Raw genomic sequence first — 21,298 nt, forward strand, 5'->3', positions numbered from 1 at the left:
GGTTACCCCTTCTAAAACTAGATTGTAAGCTTTTGAGCAGGAAGTCCTCCCTTGTAAAACTTGCCTTCTGTAAAAAGCCATGCCTCTTGAATAAACCAAAAGGTGATGCTGCACTTGTGCACAGTACTGCCAGTGGTCACTCAAAGCATGCCACCTCACAACAGTATGCCTACACTCGAACCTCATGAACAGTGTTAGGGGTACTGCTTTCTAGTGAAGTGCTAAACTTGTTTATAATGGGTGTTTCTCTAGGTGTGATCAAAGGGCAGTAAATGGTTTGTACGGTGTTTCTGTGTTGCTAGCAGCAGTAATGAGGAAGGTAATGGACATGCTTTGCCATCTCCCCACCGGGAAGTGTTTCTCCTCTCCACTTGTTCAGTCTGACCTTTTGTGACCTTGCAGGTAACCTGCTAACTTTCCATTATTAATGTAACCCACTCTTAGACTGAGTATTACTATGGGAACTATTTTAATGAGGACTAACTCCCATGCTGGTATGTACCATTTTTATTGCATTATCAACAGGTTGATGGATGATCCTTAACACTGCAGTTTGCCAGCAGTATAACAAGTCTGAAAAGTGTTTTCATTTGTCAAGAGAGATGGTTTTCTCCATGTTGGTATTCAGTAAGGCATGACACAGTATTACTAGCTTTTCACCAGGTACTTGGTTCCAGGAGTTTGATACTGCAACGTGTCCTTTTACACAGTATAGTTTCTGGTCTGTACACTTCCTTTAAAGGAAGGTATCAGTTAGAAAGCCAAGACAAACTTGATTCAGAAGGTTCTCATCTTTTCAACCATTTGAGTTAGGAGTCTATGTTGATGGCTATTTTCTACATAGCTGCTTGCCCTTGTGTACAGTGTCTACTTTCTGTGCATAGGTTGAAAGGCCTGTACAGGAACATACTAAAAGTGGTCTAGGGAACCCTTTATCTGGGATGAAAGCTTAGTGCAAAACCTGATCTTGCTTGCATGGCTGAACTTCCACAAATAAGGATGTGAAAATAAAAGCCAAGGCAATGCTGTTTGGAGATGCTTTTGTGTAAATACAGGCTAGTCACACAATGGGAAGACACTTGAGAAGTACTGCCAGGTTTGGGGTAAAAATGGAGCCCACTGAAATGGGAAACTGGCAGGACATTGTTCTGAACTTCACCTACAGTTTTGTCCTCCCTCGGTAGGCAGGTGAAGGTTTGAGAAAAAGTACATAGTACATCCAGCCCTAGTGTTTTCATCTCGTGTCACCAGCATTTAAAATTGTGCACAGTCTGCTCAGTAACTCACCCGAGAGGTTTTGTAGATGTGTAGTTGTTAGCTGACCTTGGAAATTGACACTAAACTGCAGTTAAAGAGCACGTTTGCCGAGGGTAGTTAACAGTACATTATCATATGCAAATTGACATGGAATGGGATGGGGCCGGGAGTGATGTCTTTGCTTTGTGTGGATTATGCTGCATTGTTAGGTTTGCTTTCCAAAACTCAAGAGTTACAACATGCTTCCTTGCTTTCAGTTAACTGTTGCCCAGTTGGGCTGTCTGCTTTACTTCCATTAGCAGCTGGCTTTACAGAAATGTACAGCGCTCTATAAAAGACTGAGCATCACAAGGCTAAGCCTTTTCTCCTCTTCTTTTTCTCCCTCTCTTTCATCCTAAGACTAGAAACTTGGTTTGCAAGGCTCTAAACCAGTAAAAATGGGTTTCAGGTTTCATCAGTTAAAAGCCTAATCTAATGCTTACTAGAATTTGTGTGTGCAGGCCATGCATAGACTTTCAATTGATGTAGTAAGCATTTAAAATAGGACAGCTGCACTGACTCAGACCTGTATTACTTGTTTTTCCCCCCTGAAACTAGAAACAAAGTTCATATTCATCATATGTACCTGTTACTTGTTGCATATTTTGGTTGAATTGCTGACCTATTGATTCGGTAGATTCCTTGTGGATGCTAGTTAAGACAGGTGCACTTCATAGTGATGCTTAACAAACAGCAAGAACTCAGAGGGCCTGAGGAGTTTCCACTGTGAGTTTACCCTGTTGATTTGAGGCTGTGGTGAAACTGATAACAGATGCACACATTTAAATATTTAAAAGTTTTTTAATCTGAAATGCAGTTTGTTCAAACTGGCTGATTTAATTATCAGTAATTCAGTACATTTTGCAACTCTGAGGCAGTATTCCCTTTCTAAAAAGGATTGATGTGACCAGTTACTGTAAACACAAGTGCAAACAAACATTTATATGTTGATGGCAGAGTTTCACCTTGAAATGGTATCGTTTAGCATTAAAATTCATATTGCATGTATGTGTAGTTTTTCTCTGTTTGATACCAAGTGCCTTTTTAGCATAGCTGTAATGCTGCACTGTCATGGCATGACCAATGATTACTTTTTTATATATATATATATTACTTTCATGGAGTTTGCTTACAAAATCTATTGAGTGTTGCTATCTAGTTGTTGATCTTTAAAACAATCACTGATACTTTGCAGACCAGTACACCTCTTAACATTGCTGCCGCCTTATCAGTGCTGGGTTAATGGTTGGATTTGATGATCTTGTAGGTCCTTTCCAACCTAAACAATTCTGTGATTCAATTGCATGTCTTTTAGGACAGTTTTCTGCAGACCCTTTCTGGGCTGTAAAACAGAAAAGGCTAAGTGGTTCTAAGTGCATAAGTGACTAAAATGTCTTTTTCATAGTATAAATAAATACTAAACCTAAATGCTCTTCATTCAAAGCAGCTGTCAGAGTGTAACCTCATTAGTACAAGTGCAGATAAACAGTAATTTGGTTTAATTTAATGATCTGAGGGAAATTAAATCCATAACGTTGAAGATACTTTAAAAACAGCAGAATGGTTCTGGACAAATGCAAAACATCTTTTGGGAATACAAATTCACAGTGAAGCTGAACTTGAGCTACACTTCTTTCAGTGCTAAACTAGAATAATAAGGTCACTTAGTGTAATGAAGACTCAAGTACTGAAGACTCAAACATGTTTTTCTTCCTTGTGCACTGTAAAGCTTTCTGTTTTGCCCCACTGATGTTCTCCCCACTCCATCAGCTGAAATGAAACTAGTTTTACATAGGTCTATACAACTACACTACACTGCTGGCCTAGCCCCTTTAATTAAAACTAAACATTTCCTCATTCAGAAGCCTCAGCTGGTAGATACTCTAACATCACACCTGTCTGGGTTTGTCAGACCCTTGGAAGATGCAGTCTTCCACTCCTTGTAGAAAAATAAAATGTATGTGATCTTCAGCCACGTTTTTGTTTCTGCTCCACTTCCTTACCCTGCTTCTGTTCTGATTTGACTATTTGGGTATTAGGAAAACACTGCCGTCGCTGTTGTAGTGGATGACGTAGTGGCATGGGTTAACAGGCCTACCTTGGTCGTCCCTCATGTGAATGAAAATGTCGTGGTACAAGTCTTTCAACTTTTGCTTCATCCGGATGATTGATTTGCTATACTGAGAGTGCTCCTTTTTAAGGCTCTCCTTCTGTGTTTGAAGATTACACACGTCTTCTTCCAAGTTCAGAATGGCGTTCAGTTTGCGTTTACGGCAGTTCTGGGCAGCGACCTTGTTTTTGCCTCTTCGTCTGATGTCACGCAGAAGTGATACCTGAGTGTCTGTTAGGTGGTTCTTTGCTAGCATGGTGTTGAAAGAGTCAACAGGCATGCTCACGATTTCATCAACTGAAAATGGTACAGTTAGAGATTCTGCGTGCCGTTCATCGCTGCTAAGGTTTGTATCAGTTCTTTTACAGCAGCTGTCCTTTACTTTGTTTGATGGCCTCATCCACACTTGTTGATGAACTTGGCTGGATGCTGCTTGACTTGGCAGCTGATTATAAGTTTGTTTATGAAGAAACTGCTTGAGTGTGGCTTTCCTAGAACACTCTGAATCGCCTGGATGTTCCACGTGGTCATGTTTAGTGAGTTCTTTGCTATGGCCAGCAATGGCTCCTAAGTCATATGAAGAAGCGGAATTAGTATCACTGTTGTACCCAATAGCACCTTCACTGCTGACTGAGTCACAGGCAGTGCTGTGACTTGAATTCAAAAAGAGTGCCCAATCCAGGCCAGATTCCTCAAAAAGTGGAGAAATTTCTATAGGATCAGAGCTGTCCTCTAAAGCCAAAGCCATTAATCTAATTTCGTCAAAATTATCATGGGCGGTTAAGTTTTCAGAGTCAGCAGCTGGAAACAGCCCTGTCGTGTGTGACCCATGAAGTAGTGAGTCTGGATTTGTGATACTGGAGTCCAACTGAGGAAACCAATCTTGTCTTTGTAAATGCCTCGTTTCTGGATTTGATTCAGCGGGGGGCTCTGTTTTCAGCTGCGTGGCCTCGTGAGGACTGAAACAGTGGCAGCGTGTCTGGATCAAACTCGCGTTGTAGTGTGAGGATGATGGTTCTTGACTGCTACCTGAGGTAGCAACTTGTGTATCTTCCAGTAAACTCACCTAAAAGATGATTGGGGAGGGGGGGGAAGATGGGACTTTTTATAAAATAAATGCCTCCATCTCTCACCTATAGTCTTGATCAGTTATTTTTTTTATATTCTATTTATTAAAGTCAAACTGTTATATGTTAAACTTTTCTTTCAGCTACCCAGAATAGAGTCTCCCATTTGTATACAATACAACCTGCACTGGCATTTGCTAGAAGCAGCAGGAAGGGTGCAGGAGAAAAGTAACTAAAGGGCTGGAAGGAGGAGGGCTTGCAAAGGACAGTATGGGATTCATAAGAGTTGGGAATGAGACTTGCTAGGTGTGTATCAAGCTGCAGCCTACATCACCTTGTCTAAAGAAAAGGTCCTTCTAGGAGGACCAGTCCTGCCTCTGCTTTTTGATGATCATCAGATTCCAGGCTGAGCTGGTTCAAGGTGGTAAGCTGTTAGAAAATGACCCATGTAAACAAGTTAAATAGCTCACTGGTAAGACTTCAGCAGTGAGAACAATGGTGTAAGAAAAAAGGGGGGGGGAGGACAGGAATAGCTAAGATCATGCTGGTACCTTTTCACTGCTTTTTTCCCCCACAGTTTTATATAGAGCTTGTGAGGCTGAGAGCTGCCACATTTGGCCAAGCTCCTTCATAACTGAGGTCTGTTGTGCTCAGATTTCAACTCTGTTCCTTTACTGATGAGTTTGCAGGAAACATCTCCCCACACTTCCCATGGATGTCTTTTGGCTTTTACTGCTCAATTTTTCTTTAGAAAAATAAAACCACTGTATGATGCTTCAGCCCTCAAGTCCATACAAAAAATGCTTCAGTAGTCAGGCCCACTTTTGGTGGGCTTAAGTTGCCAGCTGCTGCATCTTAGGAGTTCAAAGCCACTGCACAGGAAAAATTGTGTCAGAGTCCTTGCTGACAAGTAAAGCAGTCATAGAATACATGGATGTAAAAAACTGGAGAATGTAAATATGTTAAGTAGGAAGTGTATGGTAGGATTCTTCCATAGCTGCGCATCCCTACTGTGGTGTGGAAAAGGACTTCTCTCTCTGCAGTTCGTTGAGCAATGTGAAGAGCACTTTTCAGAGGGAAGGAATCATGCCAGAAAAGACCAGAACGTCTTAAATTCTCTCCTATGCTTATTGGAAACTCGTGAAACAGAAGAGTCTTGTCTTATTTCTAGGGAGGTACCTTGAACTAGACCACCTGTAGTCTCACAGATGGAACTGGTGTTTCAATTATGCCCTTAGAAAGAAATAGTCTTAGAAAATTACCTATTTATAAGAATCCTTCACACTGAAAACTATTGGTATGTGGGAAAAAAATGGCAATCCACTTCCAACAGATGGATTATCACAAGATGGCAGTGCATTAATAGTCTTAAATAAAATATGCCAACCGCATAGCAGTATAAAGGCTACAGCCAAATTCCTTTCAAATGATGAAGAGAGCAGGAAGAACTGAACTGATGAACTTCTGAAGCTTGTTAGTGTGCAAACCATTACCAAATCTGAACAGAGAAGGAAACTAAGGGCTAGAAGGCACTGTCCAATTTAAAAGATTTGTAAAACAAGGTGTTCCAGAGGAAAACTGGAGCCTGTAAGGCTCCTACAATGGGAAATGTGTGTAAGATGCCCTTAGAGCATTGCCAAAAATGGGAATGTAGGCAGTAGCTTAATGGTTAACAACAGCAGCTATGAGCTGCAGCAGAGACTTGAACAACTGCTGCTTTTCCTGAAGATGGGCAAGCATAAATTAAATAACAGTATCAGAAGCCTAAAAGGAAACAACTGTTTTGCTGCTAATGCTAAGTGACCTGATTTGCAGCAAAGATGGGTTTGTTCTGGAAGGTAAGGCCTTGCAAGCATTTGACCCAGTATTTATAGTAGCTCCAGAAAGTGCAAGTGCTTAATAGCTGCTAGTGCTTAATAACTAAGTGTTGTAGAAAAACACCCCAAGAGCTACTGTATGCACACAGACTGGCATTAGGTTTCAGAAAGGGAATTACTATTTGAACTAAGTTGTCCAGAGGCTTCATTCCAACTTTGAACATCAGGTGCCAGAAAAGACTTTACAGTTTTGAAATCCCAGACAAGTTACTGGGGACATTTTTTTGAGTAGAGCCAATGAGAGCTGCTGTAAAAGGTGAATACCAATGTCTTTAATGTCTTTGGGTAAGTTTAACTGCATTGATTTGTTCATATAGTCGCTGCTGTGTTGTGTTTCATCGTATTTCATTAGACAAAGCACAGGAAGTCATTATCCAGTAGTCACTGATGTATCCCAATCTATTAGCATATGCATATGTTTTTCCATTTACCTCTAGCATGTTTCTCATCTGCGATGACATAAGCTGTAAACAGCTCTCTAAGGAGAGAATGGAATCCACATGGTTGTGGTTATTCTGTAACAGAAGAAACAGGAATGCTTTGTAAAGCTCAGTTCTTTTGCATAAAGAGAAGGCAAAAATTCTGAGGGGAAACAGAGCACAGATCTGTGAAAGACTGTTGCTAAACCTGCCATCAAGTTTTTATCCCCGTGGGAGGTGTAAGGATGATAGAATGAGCAGAGTAGCTCCATGGCAAGAGTGTCCTGCTCTACCCCACAATAGCAGAACTGGGTTCTCCTCCTCTCTTGAGACCTGCTCCTACCCACCACTGTGAAAAATCAAGTATTTTAATAAGCCTAGCTGCCAGGGCAGTGGCAAATAGAGTGGCCAGAAAGCCAGTGATCTCAGTTCTGACAAGGTCTCAAGAAGAATTAATGCTTTTTTCATTGTAGCTCTGAGGGAAAACAAACCCCACAGTGCCCCCATATTGATTTAACATCATTATTTCCTGCCTTCTACTTACAACACACATGTTAAGATTTGAACATTCTCATTTTCCAGATCTAATTCTACATCTGATTATCAAGCTTTTGCATCAATGGTGAAAGAAGTAGCATTCATGGCTCAAGTGACTGTAGGACAAAAAGACCCTTACCCCCAAACACACCTTGTGATGAAGAAAATAACACTGAATTGAGAAATGGTTACTTGCAAGAGGCTTCTCTTAAGTTTAGAATATTTCAACTGCACAAACTTTACTGGGGGAGGCAAGTTCTGAGAAAGTGAATGTGGGCATACTTCACAGAGTATCATCTGAAGTCACTGTTTCCTGCCCTCACAAATGCTCCAAATGAAAAGAGAAAAGCAAATATTACTTTCAAAATCACTTAACTGTCTTCCACTTCTCTTTCTCTCAGTGGCAAGACCTATAATTCACTTTAATTCCTCTTTACAGCTTTCCCTTCCTCCACTTCATAATTTACCTGATTTGTGCCTTCCTCATCCTCTTGCAGTACCAACTGATCACCTCCTTGGTGTGGACAGTAGTTATCCAATGCTTCTTGATATGCCTTTGGGTCAACATCCTGAAGACACAAATGAAACCATTCTATTAAGTAACACACTGTCAAAATTTATCTTTTAAATGCACTCTTTCTTTCTCCTCCTTTCTTTTTTTTGTTCCTATCCATACATACAGCACTTAAAATATACACTGAGTAATTAATTCATGTGGATGAACTAACTCTGCAGACTTTGGGGGCAGAATGAGAGCAGCCAGTTCAAGAGTGCAGACACTGTCTCCTCTTTCACTGGCCAGCCACTGAACCCATCTGTGACACAAACAGACATTCATGAGCACTGGAAACAAATGCTAAACCAGACATGTGGTGATGTGATTCCATGGAAATCTGGGTTATCAGTGTCCATTTCATGATAGATCCAAGCCAGACAGATACTCAGTGATGGGATCTTTATATTATATAGACAATTTTACATGGCCAGTTAGCAAAATTCTTTGCTTTTTCTTTCAGGAAAATAATGACATTAACATGTCCTGTAAGAGCAGCTCTGTTTCCCCATCATTTCAGTGTTAATACCCAGTACTCATCCAAATCATGGGGGGTTTTAATCTCCAGCAACAAGATTGTTCTGATCCAGTGGTCCCAAAACTATTTTATGCCCAGATGGCCAAGAGTTCCCAAGCAGAAGTGCCTTATCTATGTCTGGATTCTTGTTCTTATACATCTCAGCAAGCCTATGAGTGAAGTAGACATCACCCTTGTTTCTCTTACACAGCCTGTAATCTAGTTCTCCTCACCAAAACATTCTAGCTAGCTTCAAACTAGCACACTGTGTCTCCTCCCAGCTTCATGTGCCTCCACCCTTCTTACTGGCAGGGCATAAGGAGCTCAGAAGTCCCTGACTTAAGAGAAGCAATACTTAGAAACAAAAAAAAAAGACATCCGTGTGATATCAGCATTATTCTCCTGCTAAATCCAAACCAGAGCACTTTGCCAGCTACTAGGAAGAAAATTAACTCTATCCCAGCCAAAACCAGGACAACTTTATAGGTTTTACATGAAAGCACAGAGTACATTAAACCTGCAGTTCTAGCAGTCATCAAAATGTGCAAGAGATTTGGTTTTAGTCACATACAAAACACAATACAATTTAAATGTAAGAAGGTATCAAAATAAGACTACAGAAGAAAATTCAATACAATTTGAAAACAGAGCTATATTAATTTCATTTTTATTAAAACCTTTTTGTAATGATAAAAACTAATTTTATTTGTTGGCTTTCCATTTTTCTGTACTTTCTTTTCAAAGGCTGGAAAGGAACTTTAATTTTATAAGCAATGATTTCTAACAACAAGTAGATATACAGGGCACTCGTCTGCCAGTCTGATGCATGAGCTACTTCCCTTCAATGATGCCTAACACAATTTCTAGTTACTAAAAATGATATTCCAATGCACTGTGTCTCTGTCAGCTGCAGTTGGAAATGACCAAACGACTTGTTATTGCCAAATAGGAGAAAGCTAATTTACTTTCCTGAACACAGAGAGGAACCTCCATGTTCTCTCTATGTATCACAGTATCATCAGGGTTGGAAGAGACCTCACAGATCATCAAGTCCAACCCTTTACCACAGAGCTCAAGGCCAGACCATGGCACCAAGTGCCACGTCCAACCTTGCCTTGAACAGCTCCAGGGACGGCGACTCCACCACCTCCCCGGGCAGCCCATTCCAGTGTCCAATGACTCTCTCAGGGAAGAACTTTCTCCTCACCTCCAGCCTAAATTTCCCCTGGCGCAGCCTGAGGCTGTGTCCTCTCGTTCTGGCGCTGGCCACCTGAGAGAAGAGAGCAACCTCCTCCTGGCCACAGCCACCCCTCAGGTAGTTGTAGACAGCAATAAGGTCACCCCTGAGCCTCCTCTTCTCCTTTTAGTAAAACAGCAGGAGACATAAATCAGCTTATAGGACGTTGAAAACATGCTAAGTAGCTACCTTCAAACTCCACTGTCTGTGAGCTCAATAGAGCTACTCACAGGCATGAAGTTAGTCTCATAACCACGTTTGCAAGGTGAGGGAGGGCTAGCCTTTAATTTTACAAAGAACCAACCTAACACATTAACATGATCTATTATCATCCTCATTAATAAAATTCATCATCATCAAGATGATAAGAAGTCAAGAACAACCCTAGAATCAGTCAGGGTTGGAAGGGACCACAAGGATCATGTAGTTCTAACCCCCCTGCCTTGGGCAGGGACACCCTACCCTAGATCAGGCTGGCCACAGCCTCATCCACCTGAGATCAAACCACTCTTAAGGGCCTTGAGCAGCTCCTTCTGAGTTGAGGTTATTCTTCCCCTGTACTCAGCACTGGTCAGGCCACACCTTGAGTTCTGTGTCCAGTTCTGGGCTCCTCAATTCAAGAGATACCAGAACGTGTCCACAGGAGGGCGCCAAAGCTGGTGAGGGGCCTGGAGCACAGCCCTGTGAGGCGAGGCTGAGGGAGCTGGGGGTGTGCAGCCTGCAGAAGAGGAGGCTCAGGGCAGACCTCATTGCTGTCTACAACTCCCTGAAAGGAGGCTGTAGCCAGATGGGGTTGGTCTCTTCTCCCAGGCAACCAGCAACAGAACAAGGGGACACAGTCCCAAGTTGTGCCAGGGCAGGTCTAGACTGGATGTTAGGAGGAAGTTCTTGCCAGAGAGAGTGATTGGCATTGGAATGGGCTGCCCAGGGAGGTGGTGGAGGCACCGTGCCTGGAGGTGTTCGAGAAAAGCCTGGATGAGGCACTTAGTGCCATGGTCTACTTGACTGGCTAGGGCTGGGTGCTAGGTTGGACTGGATGATCTTGGAGGTCTCTTCCAACCTGGTTGATTCTATGATTCTGGAATTTGAGCAGGACAAAATACGCTAGGCACTCATTTTTTCAGTAGTGGATGCTGGCGTTCAAATAGGTGCTGAATATTAAGGGGCAAGCAGTGCTCCCACTATAAATTCTTTCTAAAAAACCCAGCCCAAAACAAACTGAACCAAACAAAAAACCCAACCAAACAAAACCACAAACCCCCCTCAAGGCTTCAATCTTTTCTGTCAGCAAACTGTGAAGAGGCAATGCACAAACATTGTTGTATCAGAAAAAAAACAACGTACCATGATAAATAATCACCCCAAATAAAACAGAAGGTTCACAGGACTGTAAACTACAGATAGGATTTGGACCAAAAAAACCTTTTTAAGTGTAGTCTCTGCTGCGGTACAAGCACTCTGTATCCCTGGCCCTGATATACACATCATCTCTGAAAATAGGCAGCAAGGCTCTTGAGACCATATGAATATTTTCTCCATTAAAAGAGTGTACTTCAGAAGAAATATATTTTGTTACTGGAACAATAAAATATGGGGAGTTTAGATTTCAACAGCAAGCTTAGGTTTGATTACAGAAACTGGCTGAATGAAATATCTTGCTGAGAACACAGTGAATACAAAGTCTAGGGTTGATCCCAGTCTGCAAGGCAGCAAGCTGAATGTAGGAATCCTCATCTGTTTGCTTTACTCATTGTTGAAGCTGAATTGCTCAGGCCATCCTAACACTGTGAGACTTCTCACCTTAGCACAGAGGAGAAAAATAGGCTAGGCAACCCCATGCAGTTTAGCATGCTCCAACAGCATGCTTCTACCACTGAATTAACTTTCTTTTCCCTCTGCAGTGGTCTTCCAGAATGGTTTTAAATACCAGCTCCCTAAAGATGAGGATCAACAGCTCACAAAGTGTTGCCAGCAATGTTCCCAGCAGGGAACTACAGCTCAATGAAAAAAAATTAATGCAGGGGTGGCTGAATCCCGCTGCTAACGCCACACAATCCCGCAATACAGAGCAGAACAAAGCAGTCAGCTTCATCTGTTTACACAGATTCCTTGTCCTGATCTACAGTGGATATGAGAAACGCTAAAAATAGCTCTCGACTACTTTCACAAAAAGCAAAATGAAGGTTATAAATCAGCTAAACCACTTTGAAATCCATTACACTGTTGCAATAACATTTTGACAGCACAAGTGGACTTAAACCTACAGAGGTCACCTTTAAAAACAAAGACCTTTGTTTTTTCATGTTTTGAACCTGTCGTGCACTCAGAAGAAGTCTGGTGGGAGAGACACAGGAGTGCTCACTTAGAAGTCCATTTACATTTCAGGTTGAGAACTTAATACTGCCTTATCTTGCTCCAATCATTCTTTCACCTTAACAGAATGTACTTGAGAGAGAGATCCAGACCTACATTTAGCAAAGAAATGAATCATCTCTCCACAAAAATGAGTGATCCTTTAAACTTAGGATGCTGGAACTAGATTTGCAGCTACCTTAGAAAAATAACCAAGATAACCTATGTGTATGTAGGAGCTGGGGGGGGGAAGGGCAAGAGAGAGGGAGAGGAAAGAGAATGAGGTAAAAAGGAACTTACCATGCAAGAAATTGACAATTAGCAGTTCATGCTTGGACATTAATTCTTAAGAACCAGCTATTCATAAGGGCTCAAAACCAACCTGAAAATGTAGGTAGTTCAAATTGCTCCAAATGTACTGAACATCAGTATCTTGGCATTACTGTACCTTCTGTGTCTGCACAGTGTATCTGCACGAACTACTCAGGAAAAATCATAGAATCAACCAGGTTGGAAGAGACCTCCAAGATCATCCAGTCCAACCTAGCACCCAGCCCTATTTAATCAACTCGACCGTGGCACTAAGTGCCCCATTCAGGCTTTTCTCGAACACCTCCAGGGACAGCGACTCCACCACCTCCCTGGGCAGCCCATTCCAATGCCAATCACTCTCTCTGGGAAGAGCTTCCTCCTAATATCCAGCCTAGACCTGCCCTGGCACAACTTGAGACTGTGTCCCCTCCAAACTTTTTCTCCTATGTAGGATCCTCTCTTCTCAATTTAAACAAGATCATACTGCCTACGGAAAATCTGTCTGAAAATGGGAAAGGTCTGACATACTTCATACTTCCAGCTCTGGGTTGGAAGGGCCCTTTAAAGATCACAGAAGCACAGAATGGCAGGGGCTGGAAGGGACCTCCTAAGCTCATCCAGTCCAACCCCCCTCCCAGAGCAGGATCACCCAGAGTGAAATGAAAGTCTATGCCCACTAGCGACTTCACTCCAAACAGCAGCCCCTGCAGCTGAATGGCTCCGCTCATCCTCCAGTTACTGGGATGCACAGCTCTTCTGCAGAACGAAGGTCTGAGCCGGCACATGCAGAGGGGCAGCAAAGACTGCAGGATGAGCAACTAAAACGGAGAAATGGGCCACTGCTGCTGGGTACTTCACTGCCTGAGTCTATTGCTGTAGATGCCACACTGAAAACGGAGGCAAATGGAACCAGGCTGGAGGTTAGCCCTGCACACAGTAAAGCTCCGAAGATGTAAGGCACATTGCTGACAAGTGTTGTTGCCACACTACATGTGCCCTTCCCCACGGTGAGGGGTGCTGCTTTGCTTCATCATGGCACACCGAAAAGCTGCATTTCTGCTGCCACATGACATCCTTAAGTTGCCTGCATGCTCGCACGAACTAAAACTAAGCTGATTCCGAAGGAAAAGTCAAGCCAGAAGCGTCGTCCCTGGCCCTGCAGCCCTGCCCTACAGGAGACGCGCGGTGCTAGACCGATGGTCTGAGCCAGCCCCGGTGCCGGGAGAGCCGCCACCGGCCGCTCCGTCAGCAGGACGCTCCGTGGCGGCAGTGCGCAGCGCCAACGTGCCGCCTGGTTTGCAGCGCTCCCCGGTGCCCGGGACCCCTGCTCACAACCCCTTCCGGAGACGGGAGCCCACCGCGGGAGGGGAGCGCACGCAGGCCAGCCCGGCGCACTTCTGCAAGCGTCCCTCTTCTTTTTCGCTGGGCTTGGCTCAGAAAAGCGTCCTCCCTCGCGTCCCCACAGCTGGCCCCACGCCGACACTCCCAGACCGCCCGAACGCACATGGGACGCAGGGTCTCCTTGCTGGGCCGAGGCAGCACGGCAGACGCGGGAGCCTGCCCCCGCCGCTGCCTGCCCCCGCCGCTGCCTGCCCCCGCCGCTGCCTGCCCCCGCCGCTGCCTGCCCCCGCCGCTGCCTGCCCCCGCCGCTGCCTGCCCCCGCCGCTGCCTGCCCCCGCCGCTGCCTGCCCCCGCCGCTGCCTGCCCCCGCCGCTGCCTGCCCCCGCCGCTGCCTGCCCCCGCCGCTGCCTGCCCCCGCCGCTGCCTGCCCCCGCCGCTCAGCACACGCCTCCCCCGTTCCCGGCGCCATCCCGCAGCTGCCGCCGCCTCCGCCCTTACCTCTGCCATGGGGCCACCGCTCCCCCGTTCTCTTCCCACGGCAGAGCGAGGAGCGGCTCACCCGGGCAGGACGGGCAGCATGGGGCGTCGCCGCGCTCCCGGGGCCGAGGGCCGAGGCGGCCACCCGCCGGGGTAGGTCCGGCTGGCAGCGGAACCCAGAGCAGCTCGGGAGCGTCGGTGACCCATAGCAGCCCGGCGGCAGGCCTCTCGCAGCCGACGCGCCGCTCGAAATGCGGGAGGCAGAGGGACGGCAGCGCCGGCTCCCGCAGTGGGCACAAACCCGGCCCTCCGGCCTGGCCCCGCTCCCTACAGCCCACTCCCACCCGGGGCAGGAGGAAGCGCGAAGGCGGGCCGGGGGAGCGGGGCAGGGACTGGCATGCGGAGCAGAGACGGAGAATCCCGCACCCCCGCGCCCCACCTGCGTCCTGCCGGCTTCCTGCGCGCCCGGAAGGAGCAAAAGCCGTCGGTCGCTGGAATGAACTGGAAAGGAAGGAGACGAGTTAGGAAGTATTAGAGAAGAGGGAAGCTAAACCAATTTTTTAAGGGTTAGAAAAAGAATTCTTCACCTGGCCCTCTGACAGTAAACGTTCTTCTTCCCCCCGCCCAAAAAAGAAAAACAAACAGAAAATCCCAACAACAAAACACAAAAAAACCCCAAACCAACCCCCAACAACAACAACAATAAAAAAACAAAGACCAAAACGAATCTCAAACACCAGAAAACCAAAATCCCCTCCAACTCCACAACACAAACCCCCAAACCTCCAGGTACAGGTTTTAATGACACCCAGCCTGCTATCTAAATACCTATCCGGTGCCTTTGCCTTCCCACCTGCTGAACTATGTTTTCCATAACATTTCTCCTCCGCACTACATGAACTTACTTTCACCCATCCTAGAGTTTTCTAGCTGTTGCGTTCTCTCCTCTGCAAAGGCCTTTTGCCACTTCTCATCACTTTCACTTATCTTAGTGTTTCAGGCTTGGTTTAGCCTGTACATGGCATAAGACTGTTTGGGCAGACCCTGAAAGAGTCACTTCTCCACTGATAACTCCATGTGGGATGGGTGCAGTTTCTTGGTTATCTGTTATCGTGGATGACATTCCCCTTTTCTCATTGTGCCTGCTGTGATACTGTGCCATGGGTGTATTACAATCCTCCTATCATTTTCTTGCCTCTTAGTTTCTTGAATACCAATAAAACGTTTTGGTTTTAAACATTGTGAGGGGTTTTGGTTGGGTGGGTGGTGTTGTTTGGTTTGGTTTTGTTTTACCTTCTAAAAAATAAACAGAAAAGGAAAAGTTTTCTTTCTAAGATTCAGATGACTTGGAAGCTACTAGAGTCTTCCATTACCAGCTCTTTTTCCATTACCAGCTCTTTTTCCATTGCCAGAGAGCAATGGGGCATGTAGTGCCATGGTCTAGTTAATTGGACAGGGCTGGGTGCTAGGTTGGACTGAATGATCTTGGAGATCTCTTCCAATCTGGTTGATTCTGTGATTCTATGAGCTCTGGCTTTTTAACTCAAAGAATGGCTTATGAGGAGAGGCTGAGGGACCTGGGGCTTTTTAGACTGGAAAAGAGAAGACTTAGAGGGGATCTGATAAATGTTTACAGGTATCTGAACGCTGGCCAGGAGAGGGGGGGCAGGCTCTGCTCATGCTCCCTGTGATAGGACAAGGAGCAATGAGTGTAAATTGCAGCAAAAGAGGTTCTGCATCAACACAAGGGGGAACTTCTTTGCTGTAAGGGTCACAGAGCACTGGAATAGGCTTCCCAGAGAGGTTGTGGAGTCTCCTTCTCTGGAGACTTTCAAGGTCTGTCTGGATGTGTTTCTCTGTGATCTGTGTTAGATAGTATTGCCCTGCTCTGGCAGGGGGGTTTGGTTTGATGATCTCCTTGGGTCCCTACCAACGCCTAACATTCTGTGAGCCTGTGATTAACTGAAGCTAACAATATTTATGTTGTTGTTGAGGAAAAGAAATCATTATGTGTGACCTAAGCTAAATGCAGGAGACTTCACATCATCATTCACTGCACAAACGCCAGGACAGACATCCACCACAAGCAGTCTTTATGTTCCACACTACTCATTGGTGTTAAACCTTTTCCACTCCTTTAATCATCTTTGTGACTCTGTGCTGGACTCTTTCAAGCAGTTCTTTGGTCTTGAACTGAGGGGCTCAGAACTGGACACAATATTCCAGATGTGTCCTCACCAGGGCAGAGTAGGGGGGGAGGAGAAGCTCTCTCAAGGTATGGGCAAAAGGGAGAAAAAGAGAATGAATCTGCAATGGCCAGATCTGGCATGTTGCAAATCAGACAGCATGAGCTGAGCATACATCTGGGATCCACTTGTCACATTTTACATGCCACATTCACACAGATACTATACCAGTGAAATCATTGTGCAAGTGCCTGGATGAATCGTGTATCTTATTAAGTTCTTACTACAGATCCTTTGGCAAGGCTCTGAAATAGCTGCATAATTGCTGCTGAGACTGCAGTTTATATAGCTGGATACAGATGCTGGGAGAGTGGTTCACTAAATCCTCCTAAATAGGTCTGTAATGCATTCATGCCTCGTCTCCCAGTACATACCCTCGCTACAGATACATACAGGTAGATAGGTACTTGGGGATGGGAAGTCATAGAATCACAGAATCATAGAATGATGTGGATTGGAAGGGGCCTCTGCAGGTCATCTAGTTCAGTCTCCTCTGCAGTAAGCAGGGACATCCTCAACCACATCCCAGTCGAGCCTCACTTTGAATATCTCCAGGGGTGAGACCCCAGTCACCACTCCAGGCAACCTGTTTCAGTGTTCCACTACTTTCATAATAAAGAACTTGTTTCTAACATCCAATCTAAGTCTACTCTTCTCTAGATTGAAGCTATTGCCCCTCGTCCTATCACTGCAGGCCTTTGTAAACAGTCTTCCTACGTCCTTCTTGTAGGCTCCCTTCAGGCACTGGGAAGCCACTATTAGGTCTTCCCCAGAGCCCCTTCTTTTCCAGTTGTGTCTCAAGACGGAAAGACCTTGCATTCAAGATACTGAAAGAGTAAAAAGTGTTGTTCCCTGGACATTGTGCCACCCATTCTTTCTGCCTTGCTGTATCTGATCCTTGGGTCATACAGATGATACCAGTCTGTACTTGACTCCATTTTAAACACCTTTTTTTAAGCTACTCATAGATGAGGAGAAGGAAATGAGATTCTGCCTTCTTAAATCACAGTCCTGGGTAATTAGGGCTAGGTTAAGCATGAAAAGCCAGAAATCAAACCCAGACTATTCAATTGCTGTAACTAAAATATGATATTCCCTAAGATTCAGAGTGTTACAGTGCCATCTTCATAATAAAAGTTGGGGTTTTTTTAGTTGGACACCCTCCAGCTAGGTTAATGACACCTTTGATTTTGTTGTCCCTGCTGCAGAGCTTGGATTTCTGCATGACAGAAGCTCTGATACTCTCTGCATTTTGACATATATACTTTGGCTCTCTGTCCCTGACCTTTGATGAGAAAACATCCCAGTAATCAGTAAAAACTTCACTACGTTATTCAAGGTGAGATGTCTGACTTAGGAACATAGGAGTTGTGGTCACTGCCTGTTTGCAACTTGCTTTAGATTTCTGCAGCCTGAAATATGTAAAGGATTCATAGGTGGCATGAAAACAATCAACAGTTACTCTGCATTGGAGAACAGACTGGTGGCTGATGTTCTGTGAAGAGAAACCATGTGTCTGGCATCAACTTTTCCTTTTTTTTTTTCCTATTTCCTAATCTGCTTAGCATGATTTTAATGCAGCTCAACATCTGGGCTGTTGCCTTCTGCATAGTCCTGGCTGGAGCTGAACTCTAACAGACTGTTTTAACAACAGCCACTAAACAGCTGCCTGTACAGAGAAGAAATTTTCCCCACACTGCTTGCTTAGGGAACCAACACTTTGTTTCCCTTAGACTTTATCTTTCAAATGTACATAAAAGCTGAAGAAATGTTGGGGATTCCAGAGAGGAAAAGGAGGGATCATGAACGTAGATTGGGAAAGGGCAAACGTGACACAGAAACAGTCCTGAGCCATCCAGTAGCTAAGGAGGTATGATGTGTTTCTCTGTGATCTGTGTTAGATAGTATTGTCCTGCTCTGGCGGGGGGGTTGGACTTGATGATCTCCTTGGGTCCTTTCCAACCCCTAATATCCTGTGAGCCTGTGATGTTCAATCTGCATTTGGCACTGACACAGCAAGCTGTTATTTATCTTTCTCATTCATCATGAAGCAGCTTTCCTGGCTTCTCCAGAGTGATACAGAGCTGCTGGCTAAAGCATGAATTCACAATCATACTTACCAAAAATACTGAGATGATGCATGTAGCCAGGTATTTCTGAAACTGTCCAAGTGACTTTGCAGTAGAATCATAGGATCACAGAATGGTCTAGGTTGGAAGAGACCTCAAAGATCATCTAGCTCCAATCCCCCACCATGGGCAGGGGCACCTCCTGCTAGAACAGGCTGCTCAGGGCATCATCCAACCTGGCCTTGACCACCTCCAAGGAGGGAGCATCCACAACCTCCCTGGGCAACCTGTTCCAGTGTTTCACCACCCTCACTCTAGAGAACTTCTTCCTAACATCTAGTTTAAATCTCCCCTCTGCCAGTTTAAACCCATTCCTTATCCTATCATTACAAGACCTTGTAGATAGTCCCTTCCCCAGCCCTCCTGTAGGCCCCCTTCAGATACTGGAAGGCCACTACAGGGTCTCCTTGAAGTCTTCTCCAGGCTGAAGAGCCCCAACTCTTGTAGCCTGTCCTCATAGGAAAGGCACTCCAGCCCTCTGAGCATCTTCATGGCCCTTCTCTGGACTCACTCCAACAGTTGATGTCCTTCTTCAACAAATAATTTTCTTCCAAAAAGGTCTTTGTCACTCCTGTCAGCAATGTTCACCACCTTGTGCTGTCTATTGCTATTACAAACTTCTCAAAGTACCTTAGGACCAGAATTTAAGCATTGCAGTGATATGAACAGAAATGTCATGCTTCCTGTGTCAACAGTAAAAACCAGAATCTTAGGTTTAGTTATAATAGGAGATAATACTAATTACCAGATCTGTGGTTCCCTGCAACCAACATCACAGGGCTTTGTTTTATTGATGGTAAACTATGTTACCTTCTCTTACTCATGCTGGGTACCTCACATTACTAAAACACCCTTAGTGTTAGACTAACATTCTAGGAAAACAAACATGCTGTAGTCCATGGTGCTTATTCTCTGAACCCCTAATGGGAGAGGTGTCTGTGTGTCATTGTGCCTTGTCTAGTAGGGGCCAAAAGGGGACCAAAACACTTCAGTGTGCATCACAGGATCACAGGATGTTAGGGGTTGGAAGGGACCTCCAGAGATCATTGAGTCCAACCCCCCCTGCCTGAGCAGGACCATAATCTAGTGCAGGTAACACAGGAATGCATCCAGATGGGTCTTGAAAGTCTCCAGAGAAGTAGACTCCACAACCTCTCTGGGGAGCCTGTTCCAGTGCTCTGTGACCCTTACAGTAAAGAAGTTCTTCCTCATGTTGTCCTGGGACTGCCTGTGCTGTAGTTTATACCCATTGGTCCTGGTCCTATCATACAGCGTAACCAATAGTCGGTCCCCTCCCTCTTGACACCCAGCCCTCATATATTTACAGTCATTTATTAGGTCCCCTCTAAGTCTTCTTTTCACCAGACCAAAAAGCCCCAGGTCCTGCAGTCTCTCCTCATAGGGCAGTGCTGCAGCCCGTTAATCATCTTCATAGTCCTCTGTTGGTCTCTCTCAAGTAGATTCCTGTCCCTCTTGAACTGGGAAGCTCAAAACTGAATGCAGTATTCCAGGTAAGGTCTCACCAGGGCAGAGTAGAGGAGGAGGAGAACCTCCCTTGATCTGCTAGCCACACTCCTCTTAATGTGCCCCATGATCCCATTGGCCTTCTTGGCCACAAGGGTACATTGCTCTCCCATGGTTAACTTGTTACCCAAGCACTCCAAGGTCCCTCTCCACAGGAGAGCACATTGCTATCCCCTGGATAGCTTGCTGTCCACCAGGACTCCCAGGTCCTTCTCCACAGGGCTGCTTCCCAGCAGATCACCTCCCAGCCTGTACTAATGCAGTTTATTATTCCTTCCCAGGTGCAGGACTCTGCACTTATCCTTGTTGAACCACATTAGGTTCTTCTTTGCCCAGCTCTCCAGTCTGTCCAATCATAGAATCATAGAATCAAGCAGGTTGGAAGAGACCTCCAAGATCATCCAGTCCAACCTAGCATCCAGCTCTATCTAGTCAACTAGACCATGGCACTAAGTGCCTCAGCCAGGCTTTTCTTGAACACCTCCAGGGACAGCAACTCCACCACCTCCCTGGGCAGCCCATTCCAATGCCAATCACTCCCTCTGTGAAGAACTTCCTCCTAACATCCAGCCTAGACCTCCTCTAGAACAACTTCATACTTGTTCTATTGCTGGTTGCCTGGGAGAAGAGACCAACCCCCACCTGCCTACAACCTCCCTTCAGGTAGTTGTAGACAGTAATGAGGTCACCCCTGAGCCTTCTCTTCTCCAGGCTAAACAACCCCAGCTCCCAAATCTCGCTGGATGTCCACACAGCCTTCAGGTGCATCAGCCAAGCCTCCCATCAAGTTCATTATTTGTATTTGCTTTATAATCTAGGCTTTTTAATCTGTTCCATGGCAATCCCCTTACTTCTTGTGTGTCCTTGACTAAAAGAACTGTAATTTCTTGTCTCTTTTTCTGGTGTTATTCTAATTTTCTTGGCAAACTTGTAGGAGGGCATTAGTGAAAGGTTATGAAGAAGTCAGAAGTTGCACTGCAGCTCACTCAGAGGAAGGAAGATATCTGATTCTAGTAATTGGTTCTGACAAATTAAAGTGTATTTTAATAACAAAACTATTCAAAACAGTTGCTAAGGTTATTTGAGGAAGATTTGCCACTTGTCTAGAATCCAGGCAATGGAGGAAATCCAATGTACTGAAAAATGTAGGTTGCCAAGTTCAAAACTAACCTTCAATTTTATGCAGCAGGTTTTGCATTTGAAGTTAACTGGAGGTGCATTTTCCCAAGACCGATTCTATTTAGACCATAGCTATTAGCACAGAGATCTCTACCTGAGGTCCAGCTTGGAGGTCAGAAATCAAC

The 21,298-nt window shown here is 45.0% G+C and overlaps 1 protein-coding gene across 1 annotated transcript; it reads right to left on the minus strand.

The window, feature by feature from the left end:
• Positions 1 to 871: 871 nt before the first annotated feature.
• NFE2L3 (NFE2 like bZIP transcription factor 3) lies at positions 872 to 14,535 on the minus strand. Its single transcript, XM_064167013.1, is given in 5 exon segments — positions 872 to 3,323; positions 3,326 to 4,472; positions 6,782 to 6,865; positions 7,774 to 7,875; positions 14,117 to 14,535. Coding segments are annotated over 5 exon segments (1,401 nt in total). The 5' UTR covers positions 14,126 to 14,535; the 3' UTR covers positions 872 to 3,264.
• Between the last annotated feature and the right edge of the window lie 6,763 nt (positions 14,536 to 21,298).

The sequence above is a fragment of the Pogoniulus pusillus genome, chromosome 28, assembly GCF_015220805.1.
Source record: "Pogoniulus pusillus isolate bPogPus1 chromosome 28, bPogPus1.pri, whole genome shotgun sequence".
NCBI classification, from domain to species: domain Eukaryota; kingdom Metazoa; phylum Chordata; class Aves; order Piciformes; family Lybiidae; genus Pogoniulus; species Pogoniulus pusillus.